The 15,754-nt window shown below is 42.2% G+C and overlaps 1 protein-coding gene across 2 annotated transcripts; it reads left to right on the top strand.

The window, feature by feature from the left end:
- The first annotated feature begins 6,539 nt into the window (after positions 1-6,539).
- Positions 6,540-15,723, top strand: nr2f6a (nuclear receptor subfamily 2, group F, member 6a). 2 transcript variants are annotated; one of them, XM_023428089.2, is made up of 6 exons: positions 6,540-7,426; positions 7,783-8,597; positions 10,088-10,182; positions 11,615-11,943; positions 12,121-12,367; positions 13,217-15,723. In XM_023428089.2, the coding sequence occupies exons 2-6, from the start codon at positions 8,329-8,331 to the stop codon at positions 13,489-13,491; spliced, it is 1,215 nt and encodes a 404-aa protein (XP_023283857.1). In that variant the 5' UTR covers positions 6,540-7,426; positions 7,783-8,328; the 3' UTR covers positions 13,492-15,723. The 2 variants fall into 2 exon arrangements, with proteins under 2 accessions (XP_023283857.1, XP_023283856.1); XM_023428088.2 differs by having other exon boundaries at positions 6,541-7,426; positions 11,612-11,943.
- The last annotated feature ends 31 nt before the right edge of the window (positions 15,724-15,754 follow it).

Below are 15,754 nucleotides of genomic sequence, written 5' to 3'. Positions count from 1 at the left end.
TTTGATGGACTGAGTCTCCCAGTCTTTGCTCCTGAATTGTTAAACTAACAACTATCCTTGAAGTATGAAAAATGTAAACTAACCTAGAATCTGTATGAAATGTGTATTTACTGTGGTTGTTTTGACCTCAGTTTTACTAAAAAAAAAAACATTTACGGAGATGCATTTCATTGCTTTCTTGCCAAAAGTGAGATGACAGTGAGATCCAGCAGCAGGTTAGTTTACCTATAGACCAGAAACAGAGCGAAACAGTTGGCCTGGCTCTGTCCAAAAGTAACAGATTTCACCTCTAAAGCTCATATATCTCTCCTCTCTATATGTTGTTTGTCTAAACCATAAGAAAAACAAAGGGTATTTTGTAGATTTATGGTGGATCTTTGGTACCTGTGGACAGAGCCAGACGAGCTGTTTCCTCGTCGTTATGCTAAACTAAGCCAAGCTAAATGTCTGCTGGCTTGAGCTTCATATTAGCTTCAGATCACATATAAGACAGTAGTATTGCTTTTCTCATTTAAGTCTTGGCTCTCACTAATTTCCACTTCTACGTAAGTGTGAAAATGACAATTCGCCATTTTAGCTTCTAAGCAAACAAATGGGAAAATAATCCCATTTCTATCTTTTCTCTTCAGCACTTCTCACTCCACCCACCTTCCATATTGTTTTACCTTCCGTTACAAACCACACACAACAAGTGGATTTTCCTTATGATGAAGCCTGAATAACACAAAGAATCACACCGCGAGGTTTCCCTCCACGATGCTCAGCTAATTGGTAACTTGCTCTGAAAGATCTGGTTACCCAAATCACAGCCGTGTGCAATATCAGATGGCTGGCCAGAAGAAACAGGTCTCTGTTACTGAGAGACATGAAGGGGGCAGGGGCGAAGTGGTAAATACTTGGCTACCAACAGACTGAACAGAGACAAATAAACAATATAGTGCTAAATAACTGCATGCGCACAGTTTGTGTTAAGTGGAGAAAGAGAGTGGGAATGCTTTCTTTTGTTGTTTGCGCCCCAGCTATTGAGTGGGCAACATCCCATCGTCTGAATTTAAATTATACTGTACTGCTTCAGCAGCGTTAAAAAAATTCAGACACTCATTTATCATGACAATGCATGATGATATCAAAGCCAGAATCGTTCAAATGAATTTTCTCAACAGGCGCTGTGATGTGCAATCCTCTCAGATCATTTATTCAGGCTCGAATTTAATTTAAAAATGAAAGACTAGCTGTGACCAGTGGCTCCTGTGGTGATGTGATAAGAGACACGGCAGTATTCATATCAAAGAAATTCCCCCTCATATTGTATTTATCTGCGTATTTTTTTTAATCAATTTATCCTGCTGAGCCAAGGAGGCAGCTGGGGCGTTAATGGATGAAATAAGGAGGATTTGGGTCGTAATGATGTGATGTACAGTGGCTTTCTGCGTGTTCCCAGCAGGCACCTCTCAACAGAGGTGGCTGACAGACCAAATGATGGATACCCGAGAGTTAATCCCCCCCTCTTCTCTCCGTGTCTTTGGCCCAGCAGATGTTTTTCCTTTGACCCGCACAAAAGGCCTCTGTTTTTGTTTCCTGGCTTGTCCATTCCTCAAAGGTCACAGGTCGCCTTGGTCTCAGGGTGAAGCTGTCACTGCAAGTCTAAACATTTGACGGCCACCAGAGCGTGATGAAAACGCCACTCCTGCGAGAATGCTGCACAGACACCTCATGATTACTTTAAGTAAAGACCTACTTTCCATATGCTGATGTGGTTGAGAGCACACTGCTAACACCCTGAGATTGAATTACAGCCATGGGTGGGGATACCTCAGGGAGAGGGGTGGCCTAACTTTAGACATTCAGACATGTATTGGGGGGAGGGGGGGGGGGGGGGGGTCGTTTTTGTTATGGGATGGTTCTCTGTAACAGCCCTTAAAGGTTAACTTAAATGGTTGAAATGTTAACTGAATCAATAGCCAGAGTGAGTCATGTTTGGGCCTGCACAAAAATGTCAAAGGGTGGGGCTTAATGGCCCACCTTGTAATCTCACCTTTAAGAGACCTCTGACATCTTCTAGCCAAAGAAAACGTAGAATCAATTTGCCTAATTGGGTTTCTGAACAGGTTTACAGAGTTCTAAAAAAGGCCGATTGCACACAATGTCACAAAACAGAAGCGCTAAAATATAATGTTATTCATGTTTTTTGATGCTGTAAAAGGTTTTGTTACACATGAGGAAAACTTGGGGTTTATTCCTAGAAATAGAATTACCCAGTTATCTGTGTATTCCTCAGTGAAACCCAGAACCACCTCTGAATTGGAAGCTGGACTGATACAAAAATATATTTATATGATATATTTACATGGTCAAACAAAGTACTAATTGTGAAGAAATTATGAATTAACTAGACAGATCTATGCGAAATGTGTTATCTGTGCACTGCTGGGATCAAACATTTCAGTGCACATAAAAACATGAAACATTTGAATGATGTATGAAGTTATAAATGTTAAACTACTGTATGGGTAGCTGATCATAGAACAGCAAGCCGCTTGACACAGACTCCACATTTGAAACAAATAGACAGTTTATACATTTTCCAACTACAGAACTGTAGGTCACATACTGTGATCCCAACCAGGCATGCTCAACCTCAAAGAAAGGTTTCAAATTACAGCCATGACTAGTTAATTATGTTCCTCCAATTACACACCAAACTTGGAGACCTTTCACCCCAATAAAGCAAGACACAGGCAGCTGAACAAAGACACATAGTTTGAACAATGACAAGCTAAGATGCATCTCCTGAGTGCTCTGAATACATCACAATGTTGGTGTTGCTCCAGCCACAATCTGTCTGCAACAAAGGCAGAAGTTACAAAAGAAGAGTATCATCATGGGATCACCAAAGGAGGTGGTATACTAACAATAACATCAAACCCTCTGGAAGAGACATGGACAAACATGGCCGTGCATACAAATATGTGTCTACCTGCTGCAGTGTAGAATTGTTTATTTATTTATGCTCACTGCTGGTGGTGCATGGAGACTCAACAGGTGTGTGTAACCCTGGGAAACAGGGAGCAGAAGTGACTTTAAATGGCTGCAGTAAAAGAGGTCAGCAAGGCTGTATGAGAATTTTGATTGATCATTCAAATTGCAGAAACCCAAACAAATTACTTTTAAGGGTTAATTACAGCATGAAATATTATATTTTATTAATTCTTTTTTACAAACTGGGGATAGATCGGTGGTTCAGATCAATCGTGCTGTAAATTGCTTCGTGGTTGACTAAAGGCTGAAACAGTCAGATGCCACTTTACTGTTCACCCAGCAAAAACTCAAGAACTCTCCAAAACTCCTACCCTCATGAACAATTATAATTTTAGATACCCACATTAATATAGATTGGGTGAACAAAGGATTTCAATCAACATTTCTCTAAAATTATTTCAACAAAGCTAAACATTTCATGAAGACCAGGGTGTTGTATTAGCTGATATGACTAGCTAAAATGTCGTCTAGATGTTTTTAGCTGGATTTATCTAACAGACTGACAAATGAGCGTATATCTGTAGGAATAAAGTTGATTTATATTCTTAATTATGTTTTTTTTTATTTTATATTTTAATGTTAGTTTTCAGGGTTAAAAAACAGGTTAATTCCTTTGGGTTTGTTTTTTTTATGGAGAGGTATAAAGTAAAATATTTGATATTTTAACCAGAAAATTAGTTATTAGGTCATTCAAGTGCCCTGATATTATCTAATTGTGTCTTACATATATAAACTATTGTGATATTTTAGCAGTAGGACGTGAATTTACATATTGATGTGACTAATCTGAGGGGTATTAGCGGCTAGCTATTAGAGATGCCCTCAAATTACTGAATTTTCCTAAAATTAATACCATCAATGCACTAATTTCTTTGCCCTCAGCAATCAATCATACCATTTTTATATTGATTGTTGTTTCAGCATTTCATATTGAGCACATAATTTTTTACTAGCCAGCACTGGCTGCGGCACACATCACTGGCTATTATACAGTGCAAAACAAACTCGTCAGGTTATGGGCAATCTAGATGGGTCTCTTGGGTTTAAGTTTTATTTTGATTCAGATTTGACAAAGGCTTCATAGACTCATGTATTTTGCTGTTACTCACAACAATGTTTTCTTTGACATCCATTCATTTTGGGGCATCAGTTATTTATTTGAGGGAATAAACTACTAATATGTTTAAGTTTTGCTAATTCAATGATAAAATTGTAAGTGGTGGGGTGATTCACCGTGCTTGTGTGCTTCTGTGTTTGCTGTCTGTGTATCTGTGTCCGTAACATACTGTACATTTGTCAGGTTGGCAGCTTGGCAGACATCTTTTGCAGTCTTGCATTTCTGGATTCATTGCTCTGAGCATCCAGATTCCTGACTGTCGGTTCAAAGGTCACATCACTCCTGCCCCCAGTGGTATCTCTCAAACAGACACACACACACACACACACACACACACACACACACACACACACACACACAGAAGTGGAAATGACAGACATTCACAGCATCTATTTGAATCTAAAGTTTATCATGTTTTCCCCTTCACATGAAATATCCAGTCTGTCAAAGGTTATTTGAGAAATCTAAATTACTGACTAATTGTCAATATTCTTGTAGTTTCTTCTAATTTTGCACTTGCAAATATTTTTAAAGGCAAGTATCAAGTACTATTTAAAATATTATATCAAATATCCACTGGAAAGCTAAGTAAAGTCTTTTTTAGGCGATGGTTAAGAGAAATCTCAGGAATGTGCCACTGTCATGTTATGATGGCAACCTGTTGGCAAACCGCTGCAGTTCAATGAGGTTAAGCTGAATAAAATCCACAGAGAGATAAATTCCTATACTAATAAACACCAGTGTGAATGCAGCTCTTTGACAGTGTGATTTCTCTTGACACATATTTTCAGACACCACTGACGGTGCTAAGATAATATATTCAAATATTACAGAAAATAAATTCTAAATGTTAAACTGGATTAAAAAAAACAAACAAAAAAAACCAAAAACCTTTAAAGCAACCTCTGGGATGGTACTAATGGTCTGATCTACTCTACACCAACAATATATAGAACCTATTTACTAAAATGTAGTGTTTTTTTCCCCTTACACTTTCGATCAAAGGCTGTTTGATATCTCATCCTCTCTCACACACACACACACGCACACACATGCACACGCACACAATCCTTTACAAGGCCCCTTTATTTGACAAGCCTAATCTTTCCCAACACAAGAAGTGACAATAAGCAGGCACAGCGGCCTAATTAAAGGGACTTTCATTCAAATTAACACACACTCTCTCTCTCTCACACACACACACATGCACAGACACACACACACACTCTCTGATGACCCATTAGCTGCACAATGGCCAGGACAATGCTTCTCTGTCACACACACACATTCTGTTCTCCAGGGGGTAAAGATGGGTTTAAATTTAGGAATGCCATAAAAGTGTCCATGGGGTGAAAGAATGCCTTTAAAATCTCTGCAAACGTTATCTAGATAAGACAACAAGTTGCATATAGTGAATCTCCAAAGGCACTGACACTTTCATCTCTCCATATCTGCGTCTGCAACCCCCAGCCAGCCCCAAAGACCTGAACATTTACAAGCAGATTCATCACTTATCTCTTAAAGCTCTTATCCAGGGTTGTTGTGCGTCCTCTCTTTCCCTTTATCTGCATTTGACCCTGGGCTTTTTAGCGTGGCAGGGGGTGTGAAAGTCAGTTTGACCTCTTGGGGTAACCTCAAACACAAATCACCGTGTGCTCCACAAAGCGCTGAGACAGAGGCCCTTTGAGAAATGAGCAATGACCACAAAATGGTAACCTTTATTTCCAGCACAATAAGCTGCTCGGGAGCCGGCTGCTCGCACGTATGCAGGATCAAAGTGTCTTTTATCCAACAGGGAGAGAAACATTCTCGCTTTGAGAAAATGAAGTTCACCTCACTGATGCTCTGTTTTGCTTCTTAAATTGTGCGCTGCAGTGTAAAAACTTTCAGATGCTGCATTCGATTGCTTTCTGAGAGACAAAGGGCGGGCAGGAGATCGGCTTGCTTGTATTTGTTGCAGGGCTTCGGGGTAATCTGGTATTGTTGGGGCTTTTTTTTTTGAGGCCTTGGGGTCATGCTTTCTGCATCTCTGAGGAAAAAAGATCCTCCACATTCTTCCTGTGCGTGTGTGTGTGTGTGTGTGTGTGTGTGTGTATGTTTGTGTGTGTGCATGCTGCCCCACACAGCCCACTCTCTTTGCTCTTTGACTCCAATGGCCATATAAGGCAGCCGGCACCATGGTAACCGCAGGGCTTGAATAGCAGTGTCAAATCCCTGGGAGCGCACACACACACACACACACACACACACACACACACACACACACACACTGCCCCCTCCCCCTCTGCACACACTCCCCTCTCTCTCTTTGCTCTCTCTCTCTCTCTCTCTCTCTCTCAAACACACACAAATAGGTTGGAGGAAAACAGACAGACAGGACGAAAGAGGGCGAGGAGGTGAAAAAAAAAAAAAAAGCAAAGGCTGAGAAATGCAGCCTGTCTCCAGCTCTGGCCATTTTCTTGAATCATAATTTGATTTGTGTACTGAAGCTGGAAGGAGAGAGAGAGAGAGCGAGAGAGAGAGAGAGTGAGTGAGCGAGAGAGAGAGAGAGAGAGAGAGAGAGAGGGGGAAGAGGAGCACCCATCCCTTCCACCCCCACCTCCTGTTTTGCCTGAGCCACAGGGAAAGGTTTCACACACACATACACACACAGAGACAAAAAGCAGCACACAGGGCTAGGCCGCAAGTCATTAGTTCTTGGTGGGCAAGCACTGACAAAAGGCTGGAGGGAGAAGCCTGCATGAGTGCCTGGAGAGGGACCACAGGAACTATGGAGGGCTGAACAGGCGGTCGCTCTCTCCTGCTTTCCTTGATTTTTTTTTTTTTTTTTTTCCTGAAAGGAAGCAGCACAGAGGATACTGTCACAGCCGATCACTCGTGCTACAACAAGCAGGGAAGAGAGAGCACTTCCTTGTGTTCAGGATCTACTTGTGTTGTGAATTTGGGAAGTGAGCACAGGCAGTCCACGTCGCCTCGTCTACCGCTGCCGCCGCCGCTGCTGCTGCACCAAACGGTGCCTTGAAGAAGCCCACGACCACACGAAAGTGATGTTGTTGTTGTTTGTTGTTGTGTGGACGTCAAGTTGATTTGCTTGATCTGGAATGTCTTCATTGTGGGTCACAATGCTGCCGCTGAGAGGATTACAGCAGAATAGGAGAGCTGTGTCTGCGCTCTCTGCCTCGCTGGATGGAAGGAAGATCTAGAGCGAGAGAAGGATTTATTTTCCAGTGAGGGAAGCCATAGACACAGCATGTTCATGTTTGCTCTGAGGTAAGCTTGGCATCATTTCTAGAAGGATTAAGATGTGGATATTTAGCCAGACAGCCACCTTATATGTGGGATAACCGGTGTGAGCAAAGACAAATTCAGTGTAAGGGGTACTTTAAGAGGGGTGGTCAAAGCCTCTCCAGGCATGTGCTAAGGCGAGCTACACTGAGGTCCTTTTTCAGCCATTACTGTTGCTACAGAGACAGAGCTGGGGGTGTGAGAGAGAAACAAGACTGTGTGGAGCTGTGCCGTAGAAGATTTTCACCTCGTGTCATTTGCTTGCAAATGCCTTTTGCTCTCTCTTTTCTTTTTTTCGGAGAATGTGCACCGTATGTTTGACTCATTGTTTCCTGTGAAAGGTTCCTTGGCTGAAAGCGTTCGACTGGGCAGCGCTGGAGCAGGCTTCTCTTCAACCATCTCAGGAACTGGTCCAAAGAAAAGGGACAAAACACAACACACAGTGGCTACGAGTGGAATAAGGGAAGAAGAAGCAGAAGAAAAAGATAAGAGGGGGGAGGGAGGGGGCATTGAAATCCACAAGCATGCAAAACTAAAAGTTGCCACAGTGAAGACTGTTTCCAGGTCATAGTGGAGTGGGAGGAGACTGAACTGCTCTTGTTTTTTTCTGCCAAACACCCTCCTCCTCAATGTAATAGCCTATTTTTTTTCTCATTGACATCTGCTTGTTCACCCTGAGGACAGTTTTTTTTTCATCACTTATTTGCTCTAAAATAATCAAGAGACTTAATTAACTAATGAGAGCACAGGCACGCGGGAGATACTGACTCTCTCCAGGTGAAGGGAAACACACATTCAGGACTTTTGATATTTATGTTACCTTGACAGCAACCAGAAATCTTGGCTGCCTGTCCCATTTTCCTCTGCGGTGGTTCGGTAACCAAGCGATGGCCATGGTGAGTGGGGGCTGGGGAGATCCCAATGGGGGCACCAACGGCTTAGGGGACAAGAGCTACCTGAGGGGGGAGGAGGAGGACGGCTCTCCCCAGGCGGGGGGCAGCGACATGGAAGCCGGAGACGAAGACAAGGCGTGCGTGGTGGACTGCGTGGTGTGCGGGGACAAGTCCAGCGGGAAACATTACGGCGTGTTCACCTGCGAGGGCTGCAAGAGCTTCTTCAAGAGGAGCGTCAGACGCAACCTCAGCTACACTTGCAGGTGAGTGGAGCATTGTGGGTAATGTATTTTGAACATTGATAGCCTGAGAAATATAAACAGCGTGGTGAAAACTGGCATCGTACGGTGTGGAGATGTGTGAGCTGCAGCGACACACATCGATAGGTGACGTTAAACAGATATGAAAGCGCTGGAGTGTCAGGTTTCCATCTGATGCTGTCTTTCCAAAACTGATGACCGATGATATTTCAAGAAAATTTCTACAAACTCATGATTGAGATGCATCAAAAATGTGTTTGTGTAAAGCTGCTACAGTTGCAACAGAAAGTTATGCATCCTTGCAATAGATCTGCAACAATTAGTCGATTAATCAGTTAGTTGATTGCCAAAACTTAGTGTGATAATCATTTTTTCAAGCAAAAATTACAATCGTTATCTGGTTTCAGCCTCTTAAATGTGAAGATTTTCTGTTTTTCTTTGTCCTGTATGATAGTAAACTGAATATCTTGCATTCTGGTCTATGTCACATAAAGCAAGTACATTGAATGTGTCACCTTCAGCTCCATTAAAACTGTGATGGACATTTCTTTTTCACTGTTGATGAATCAATAGTAAAAAATAATAGTTAGTTGCAACCATACTTCATTCACTTCACCACTAACGTTTGTGAAGCATGTCATACACAGAACCACTAACATAACATTCATAATCCTACCTACCTACATCCATTTTTTTTTTTTTTAGAGTTAAACGAAGACTTCGGTTGTCATTCATTAGCCTACAGAGAGATGAACTGTCATATTTAGTATGTAAACTTCTACAAACTACAGTATTTTTATTACTGCTGCTACAACTAATCTGCTAATTTTTATTTTTTTTTTTACAGTCAACTGATTAATCATTTAGTCTATGAAACAATAGTGAACACTGTCCGTCACACTTTCTCTAAGTCCAATGTGACGTCTTCAAAATGCTTGTTTTGTCTGGCCAGAAAGATCTTCCATCACAGATATTCGACAGATATTCATACACTTATAGTGCATGACAGAGGAAAGCAGTAAATCCTTACATTTGTGAAGCTGGAACCAGAGAAACGCTTCAAATTTTTGCTTGAAAAATGGGACAATATATTACGTATCGCAATAATTGGCAACTATTTTTCTGTTCGACTAATCAATTAATTGGCCAATCATTTCAGCGAGTGTCAGTATCAGGCTGTAGACACTTAATTTGTGTCAGATCATGTTAATCGCTGCAGCAACTTCCCTTTCTCACAATTTAAGGAGCCTTAAAGCGGCACCAGTTACTGCATGGTTTGGATCGTTGTGATTTCCTCATTGAAAACTGAATCAAAACCAGGAAACCAATTGTCGAAGTGAAAGCAGGTGATAGCCGACAGCCTGACACCTGCAGGAAATAACACTGTTGTTGCATTTGTGCAGAAGTTGCTAAAACTCAAGAGTTTGTGGAGGAATCCTTCCATAAACCCTAAATCCTCTTTAGTTGCCGTCATCATTTGTTTGTGTTCTCAGGTCTAACAGAGAGTGTCAGATTGACCAGCACCACAGGAACCAGTGCCAGTACTGTCGCCTGAAGAAGTGCTTCCGTGTTGGCATGCGCAAAGAAGGTATCTGTCTATCCTGATCCATAAATCCTTCATCCATTCCGATCCTTTGTAAATTGCGAGAGATCCTGCGATAGTGCAATATTGAAAATACCGCAGTTGAAGTGATATGAAAACAGAAAATAATGGATATTTAGTTCAGTGAAGAGCCCCAGAGTGTCCCCCATCAGCTGCTCTTAGAAAAGGAAGAAAAAATTCATTATAGTTCAATTAAAGTTAAGTCATTATCTTTCCGCCTCTGCTCCATGAACTCCAAAGAGCAGGGAAAAGGCCACACATGGGTGTCTAGGCCCTATCATGGCTAAGCTAACCATGCGTGTCAGCTCAATGCCATGTACTAAGTGGCTTAATCTAGTGCCTGCGTAAGAGTGAGTGAGAGGGATACAGTGCTAAGACACCTGCGTCCCAGAGCCTTAAGCCTCTGGTTGAAGCTAAAGCAGAAACCCTCTGACTTGTTGGCTCGATCAAGAAGAATCCAATATTAGGATTTCACCTTAAGTGGTGGAGCACAGGCGACGCATCATTCAATATCCTGCTGAAAGATAACCAGAGAGACGAATACGAAGACGATCTAATACCGTGCATAAGGATACAGATTAGAGAAAATGTATTTTACCTTTTAATGTTTTTTAGTTAGATGTAGTTTGGAGGTTTGTGATCTTGTGTCTCTGAGTTGTGGTTTCCCCCCACACAGATCATAAAGCATGCTAATGAGACATTATGGCTCCCCACAGAGAAATTCCTTTCCTTCCACAGGGAGGTCAGATGTCAAGGTCAGCTGCAGAGCATGATTCCTCTGCCTGGATGGGATTCAGTGTCTTGCTCAAGGGCACTTAAGCAGGGGACAGATGCTTACCACATGAATTCATATCCCCAAATGATTGAGTCTCTCTTCAGCGGGCTGCCCTGCTTTCTCAGTTTTGGCAGTAATGCTGTCTGTCACGGCTATGGTACTTTCTCTATGCTAAGAGATGTTCTTAGTCTCACAGTGTGGTTCTGTCTGTATAAAGACGAGTATATGCAAAGGTGACTGCAATAGCATTTTGTAATTCTCCTCCAGAATTAATATTGCAGTGGTTTAAAATTTTAATGGAAAGTAAATTCGTGCCTCAAAGTCTTTGTTTTATGTCTGCAGATGACCTTCATCTAGCCTCACGAGCATGAGAATATTTCTCCTCACCTTCACGCTTTTGTTTGAGGAATCAGTCAGCTCAGTTGTGCCTCCATTTTAATCTTGAAGAATAGTTTCCTTATCGGGTCAAACCTGTCTGCCGATAATCTGACGTGCACAACTGGATGGACTCAGTTTTAACTTTTTTTCCTCTCCCTTTTCATCTCCAAATCCCCTCCTTCCCTCCCCCCCTTGTCCTTCATTATTTTCTCCTCTCCTCTCCTCTCCTCTCCTCCCCTTTGTCCCCCAACCAAACTACAGCAGTTCAACGCGGTCGCATCCCACCGCAGCCGAGCCTCAGCCCCTCCATCACGCCCATAGGTGGCGCCAGCGGCCTTGGAGGTGGTGAATTTTATAACAACAACAATGGAGGAAGTGGTGGAGGTCAGCCGGTGTCAGAGCTAATTTCTCAGCTGCTGCGAGCAGAGCCTTACCCCAGCAGTCGGTATGGGCACCAGTACAACCAACAGGCCGGTCCAGATAATGCAATGGGCATTGATAATATCTGTGAACTGGCAGCCCGGCTTCTCTTCAGTACTGTGGAGTGGGCCAGAAACATCCCTTATTTCCCTGAGCTGCCTGTTTCAGACCAGGTCAGTACCTTAAATTTCATAGTTTTTTCCTTGTTTTCATAAATATAGGACAGAGACAAGAAAGGGCAGAAGAATCATGTTTACATCAAATATAAATGTACAATGAATGCAATAAACATAAAAAATGGATGACAACAGTGTATGGGGTATCTGATTAACATGCTAACAAATCCACAGGTTGCCCTGCTGAGGCTGAGCTGGAGTGAACTGTTCATCCTCAATGCGGCCCAGTCGGCTCTGCCGCTCCACATGGCTCCCTTGCTGGCCGCGGCCGGCTTCCACTCATCGCCCATGTCTGCCGAGCGAGTGGTGTCCTTCATGGACCAGGTGAGGGTGTTCCAGGACCAGGTGGACAAGCTGACCAGGCTGCAGGTGGACTCGGCTGAGTACAGCTGTCTCAAGGCCATCGCACTGTTCTCACCAGGTGATTGCCTTTGCTTATCTGCATGATCTGCTTTTATTGCAACTCAGTGAACTAAAGAACCACCTCAGACAGCCACTTTTAAAAGGTTCCTCCAGTGATTTAGTGTTGCAGGCTTTACAAGTCTCAAAGAGCACGACCTTCCACAGCTACAGAAAACAGGCTGAGTGGGACTAATAAACTGATCCTCATGTGACAAATTGTTGGGGTTCCCCCATAAAAGATAAGTAAGAACTGACCACACAAGAAGTAACAGTCAAACAGCACATCACAGGACAACAGCAGTTAAAATAACTGGTGAAAAATGCTGTAGGTCTTAAACTTGAAAACTTCATAACTTGCCTCTGAGAGTGACTGGGCTGAGTGACTGCAGTGAAGTTGGCTGCATTGATCTGGGAATTTACCTACTATGGCACCATCTCCTGGCTCATTAATGCAAATGCAGTAATGTTTTATGTGCCGTATCATTAGTGCCGTTAGTGTCATTGATCATTATGCAGCACTGTGCATTTTTTAACTTAAGTCTTGTATAAGTGGCTACCTCAAAGAAATGACTCATTGTGAGTGCCACCTCTAAAAGCTTTCAGATGTTTTTTTTCTTTCTTATTAGCTAAATGACCTGGTAATAGTTTGAAGTTATAGTTTAAAGTTGTGTTGGGGGTTTGTAGGGTTTAAATTATGTGTTTTTCCAAGTGCATGCATATGTTGAGGCACTATATTTTTATGTGTTATCCTCAGGGACATTTTATCAGAATTTTTGCTGGGAGTTCAACCTTCCTCTCGGCTCATCACGACTCTTTATGTAACCTGCCCACACTATTAAGTAACTACCTCCTCCTCCCTCCCTTTCAGACGCCTGTGGTCTAACAGACCAAGTCCACGTGGAGTCTCTGCAGGAGAAGGCTCAGGTGGCTCTGACAGAGTACGAGAGGATGCAGTATCCAAGTCAGCCTCAGCGCTTCGGCCGCCTGCTCCTGCGCCTCCCTGCCTTGCGCGCTGTTCCCGCCAACCTCATCTCTCAGCTCTTTTTCATGCGCCTGGTAGGAAAGACACCCATCGAGACGCTGATCCGTGACATGCAGCTCTCCGGAAGCTCAATCAGCTGGCCGTATGTCCCAGGACAGTAGCCCCCGTCCCCCCTGACGGATGAGGTCTCCGTCTGGGATTAGTGACGACAAGGACCCACAGGAAACCTCCTGACTCATCACTATCCATCTGTGTGGTTATCAAACTGCAGTGCCAGCTGGCCGTCATACGTACTGTACTGTAACCGCTCTATCCCCCACCCCCCCTCATGAAACGAGCCCTCTGTCTCCACGCAGGCCTCCAGAGAAAAGAGAGGAGCTGGTGCCAGGCTGGATCTGTCTTGTTGCCAGCTCAGTCGTTCTGGTGCCAGGTCTGGGGCCAGAGACCAGCTCTTCATGCTGGGCTCCGATATGGCCACCACAGCCAGTCATGTCACCACCCACATGCCATAGTGACTAAAGACACCGCAGTTCCATGTAGAGGGCAGCAGCACCCTGCTACAAATACATCTACAGGACAAAACTGTCCCGCCACTGAAAGTCAGAGGAGGAATTTTTCCCACACTGGGCTCATTTTCCATGACTCACCATTTGTGATACTGTGACCTTCTGACTGATAACATTACAATCATGAATATAACTGAACAGTCTAAAGCTGCAGAAAGCTGTGGTTGCACTGTGAACTGAACACAAGACACAGTGAGGAAATCTGAATTCACCGCTCTCTTACCTCAACACCTGAGGAGGAAGCCAAGGAAGAGAAATAAAGAAAAACCAAGGAAAACTCACCAAAGTCTATCACGTCATCATCCGATGATTTTTAAGTAGAATAATTAGAACACAAAGCAGAGAGAAGGAGATGAACGGACTCTTGTGACTGTTTGACCATCAAGTGAACAATGCATTTAAATTCATTCACAGGGCTCACTGTTCCGAGAAGATTTGAAAACAAGAAGCAACACTTACATGAGAACGGACTAATACCTCACTAGACATCAGAATGCTTTAGTCTGATATTTCCTAAACACAAACCTCTGTAAATGTCGTTCACCAGAAACCGCCTTCTTTTTGACAACTGCCTTGTTATTCAGTATGAATTTGGGACACATTTGAAATATGAAGTGAGTCTTACAAACATCACAAACATTCGTCTTGTATCTTTTAAAAAAAAAATATCCCCAAAGTGGTTTTCACCTGTGTTTTGAATATGAGTTTGACTGACTGAATATGGTGAATTCAGCTATTAACATTGCTTGGGTCGACCTTTTTTTTTATTTTTTATTTTTAATTATTATTATTATTGAGAAACGGCAGGCTGACATATACGTAAACTTAACTTGGGTTCCAGTACGATAAACATTTCAACAGATCGTTGGTGATCAGAGAGTTTATAACCAACACTACCAGTCAACCAGCGCTGTTTCTGGAGGTAATGATCCCTTGAAAAATGTATTGAAGTGTATATATATTGCAGCCAACTTTGTCTTTTTGCATGTTCAAATGTTGTTTTGAATCTCTGCTAAGTTGAGACTGTTTCCTTCTTTTACATTATGTAATTCAAGATTCATTTAAAGTATTGCTTTGTCTGTTAGCTCCTAAACGTTTTTTTTTCTATATGTATTTACATGAAAAAATACCTCTGTCATTTGTTCAGATGTCAAAAAAGAAGCATCATCTTCATGCCATTACAGCAGATACAATGTAGAGATGTTCATGCTCTCATCTCTGAGCATCTGAGTGAGTCTCTCCTGTTACTGAGTGATGTGAGACAATGTTGTGATGATGAATGAGGATGCACTTGGAGGATATTCAATGCCAAAATATCAGTCTGTGACAAGTTAAAAGAAGACGGGCCCTGTTTTGCTGGTCCACCAGGATTTACCTCACACAGGTATTTCAAGTGGCGAGTTTACAAAATCATAAGTATTTTAGATAGTCTAAAAAGATATCAGCTCTAGCTATGACATCTTTCAGCCTTTATTGATGAAAACAACAAAATCAAAGGATTTAACTCTGCTTCTTGATCTGCCATCGGGCCTTTTGAAAGTTATTGGGATGTTCTTCTTTTAGGCAAGACCTCACTCCACCATGTCATAGAGAAAAAAAGATAAATATACTGTTAATGTTTTCCTATCTTTGTGTTACTGAGTTCTTAAGTTTTTAAAATTTCATGTGTATGGCAACGTTATTAAAAAAAAAAAAAAAAAAAAAAAATCAAAGGATGACGATGTGTCTTTTGTTTTCTTTGTTTTTTTTTTTCAAACTACTTGAAAAAGTGTTGTAATTACATCTGTATGAAGAATGCCAAATAAACACTGCAACATGTACCATAAATGTATAAGTGTATTCATGTTACAGCATTTAT

The sequence above is a fragment of the Seriola lalandi genome, unplaced genomic scaffold (genome assembly GCF_002814215.2).
Source record: "Seriola lalandi dorsalis isolate HSWRI2012SDOR001 ecotype SW California unplaced genomic scaffold, Sedor1 jcf7180002054866, whole genome shotgun sequence".
NCBI classification, from domain to species: domain Eukaryota; kingdom Metazoa; phylum Chordata; class Actinopteri; order Carangiformes; family Carangidae; genus Seriola; species Seriola lalandi.
The sequence above is the reverse complement of the archived record's forward strand: the minus strand, read 5'-3'. Positions and strand labels throughout refer to the sequence as shown.

What these genes read in the sequence shown, in the direction of transcription:
- nr2f6a (XM_023428088.2), top strand. Translation starts at nt 8,329, where the DNA reads ATGGCCATGGTGAGTGGGGGCTGGGGAGATCCCAATGGGGGCACCAAC. An exon ending in AACCTCAGCTACACTTGCAG is followed by an intron (nt 8,598 to 10,087) that starts GTGAGTGGAGCA and finishes TTGTGTTCTCAG; the next exon opens with GTCTAACAGAGAGTGTCAGA. An exon ending in AGCTGCCTGTTTCAGACCAG is followed by an intron (nt 11,944 to 12,120) that starts GTCAGTACCTTA and finishes ACAAATCCACAG; the next exon opens with GTTGCCCTGCTGAGGCTGAG.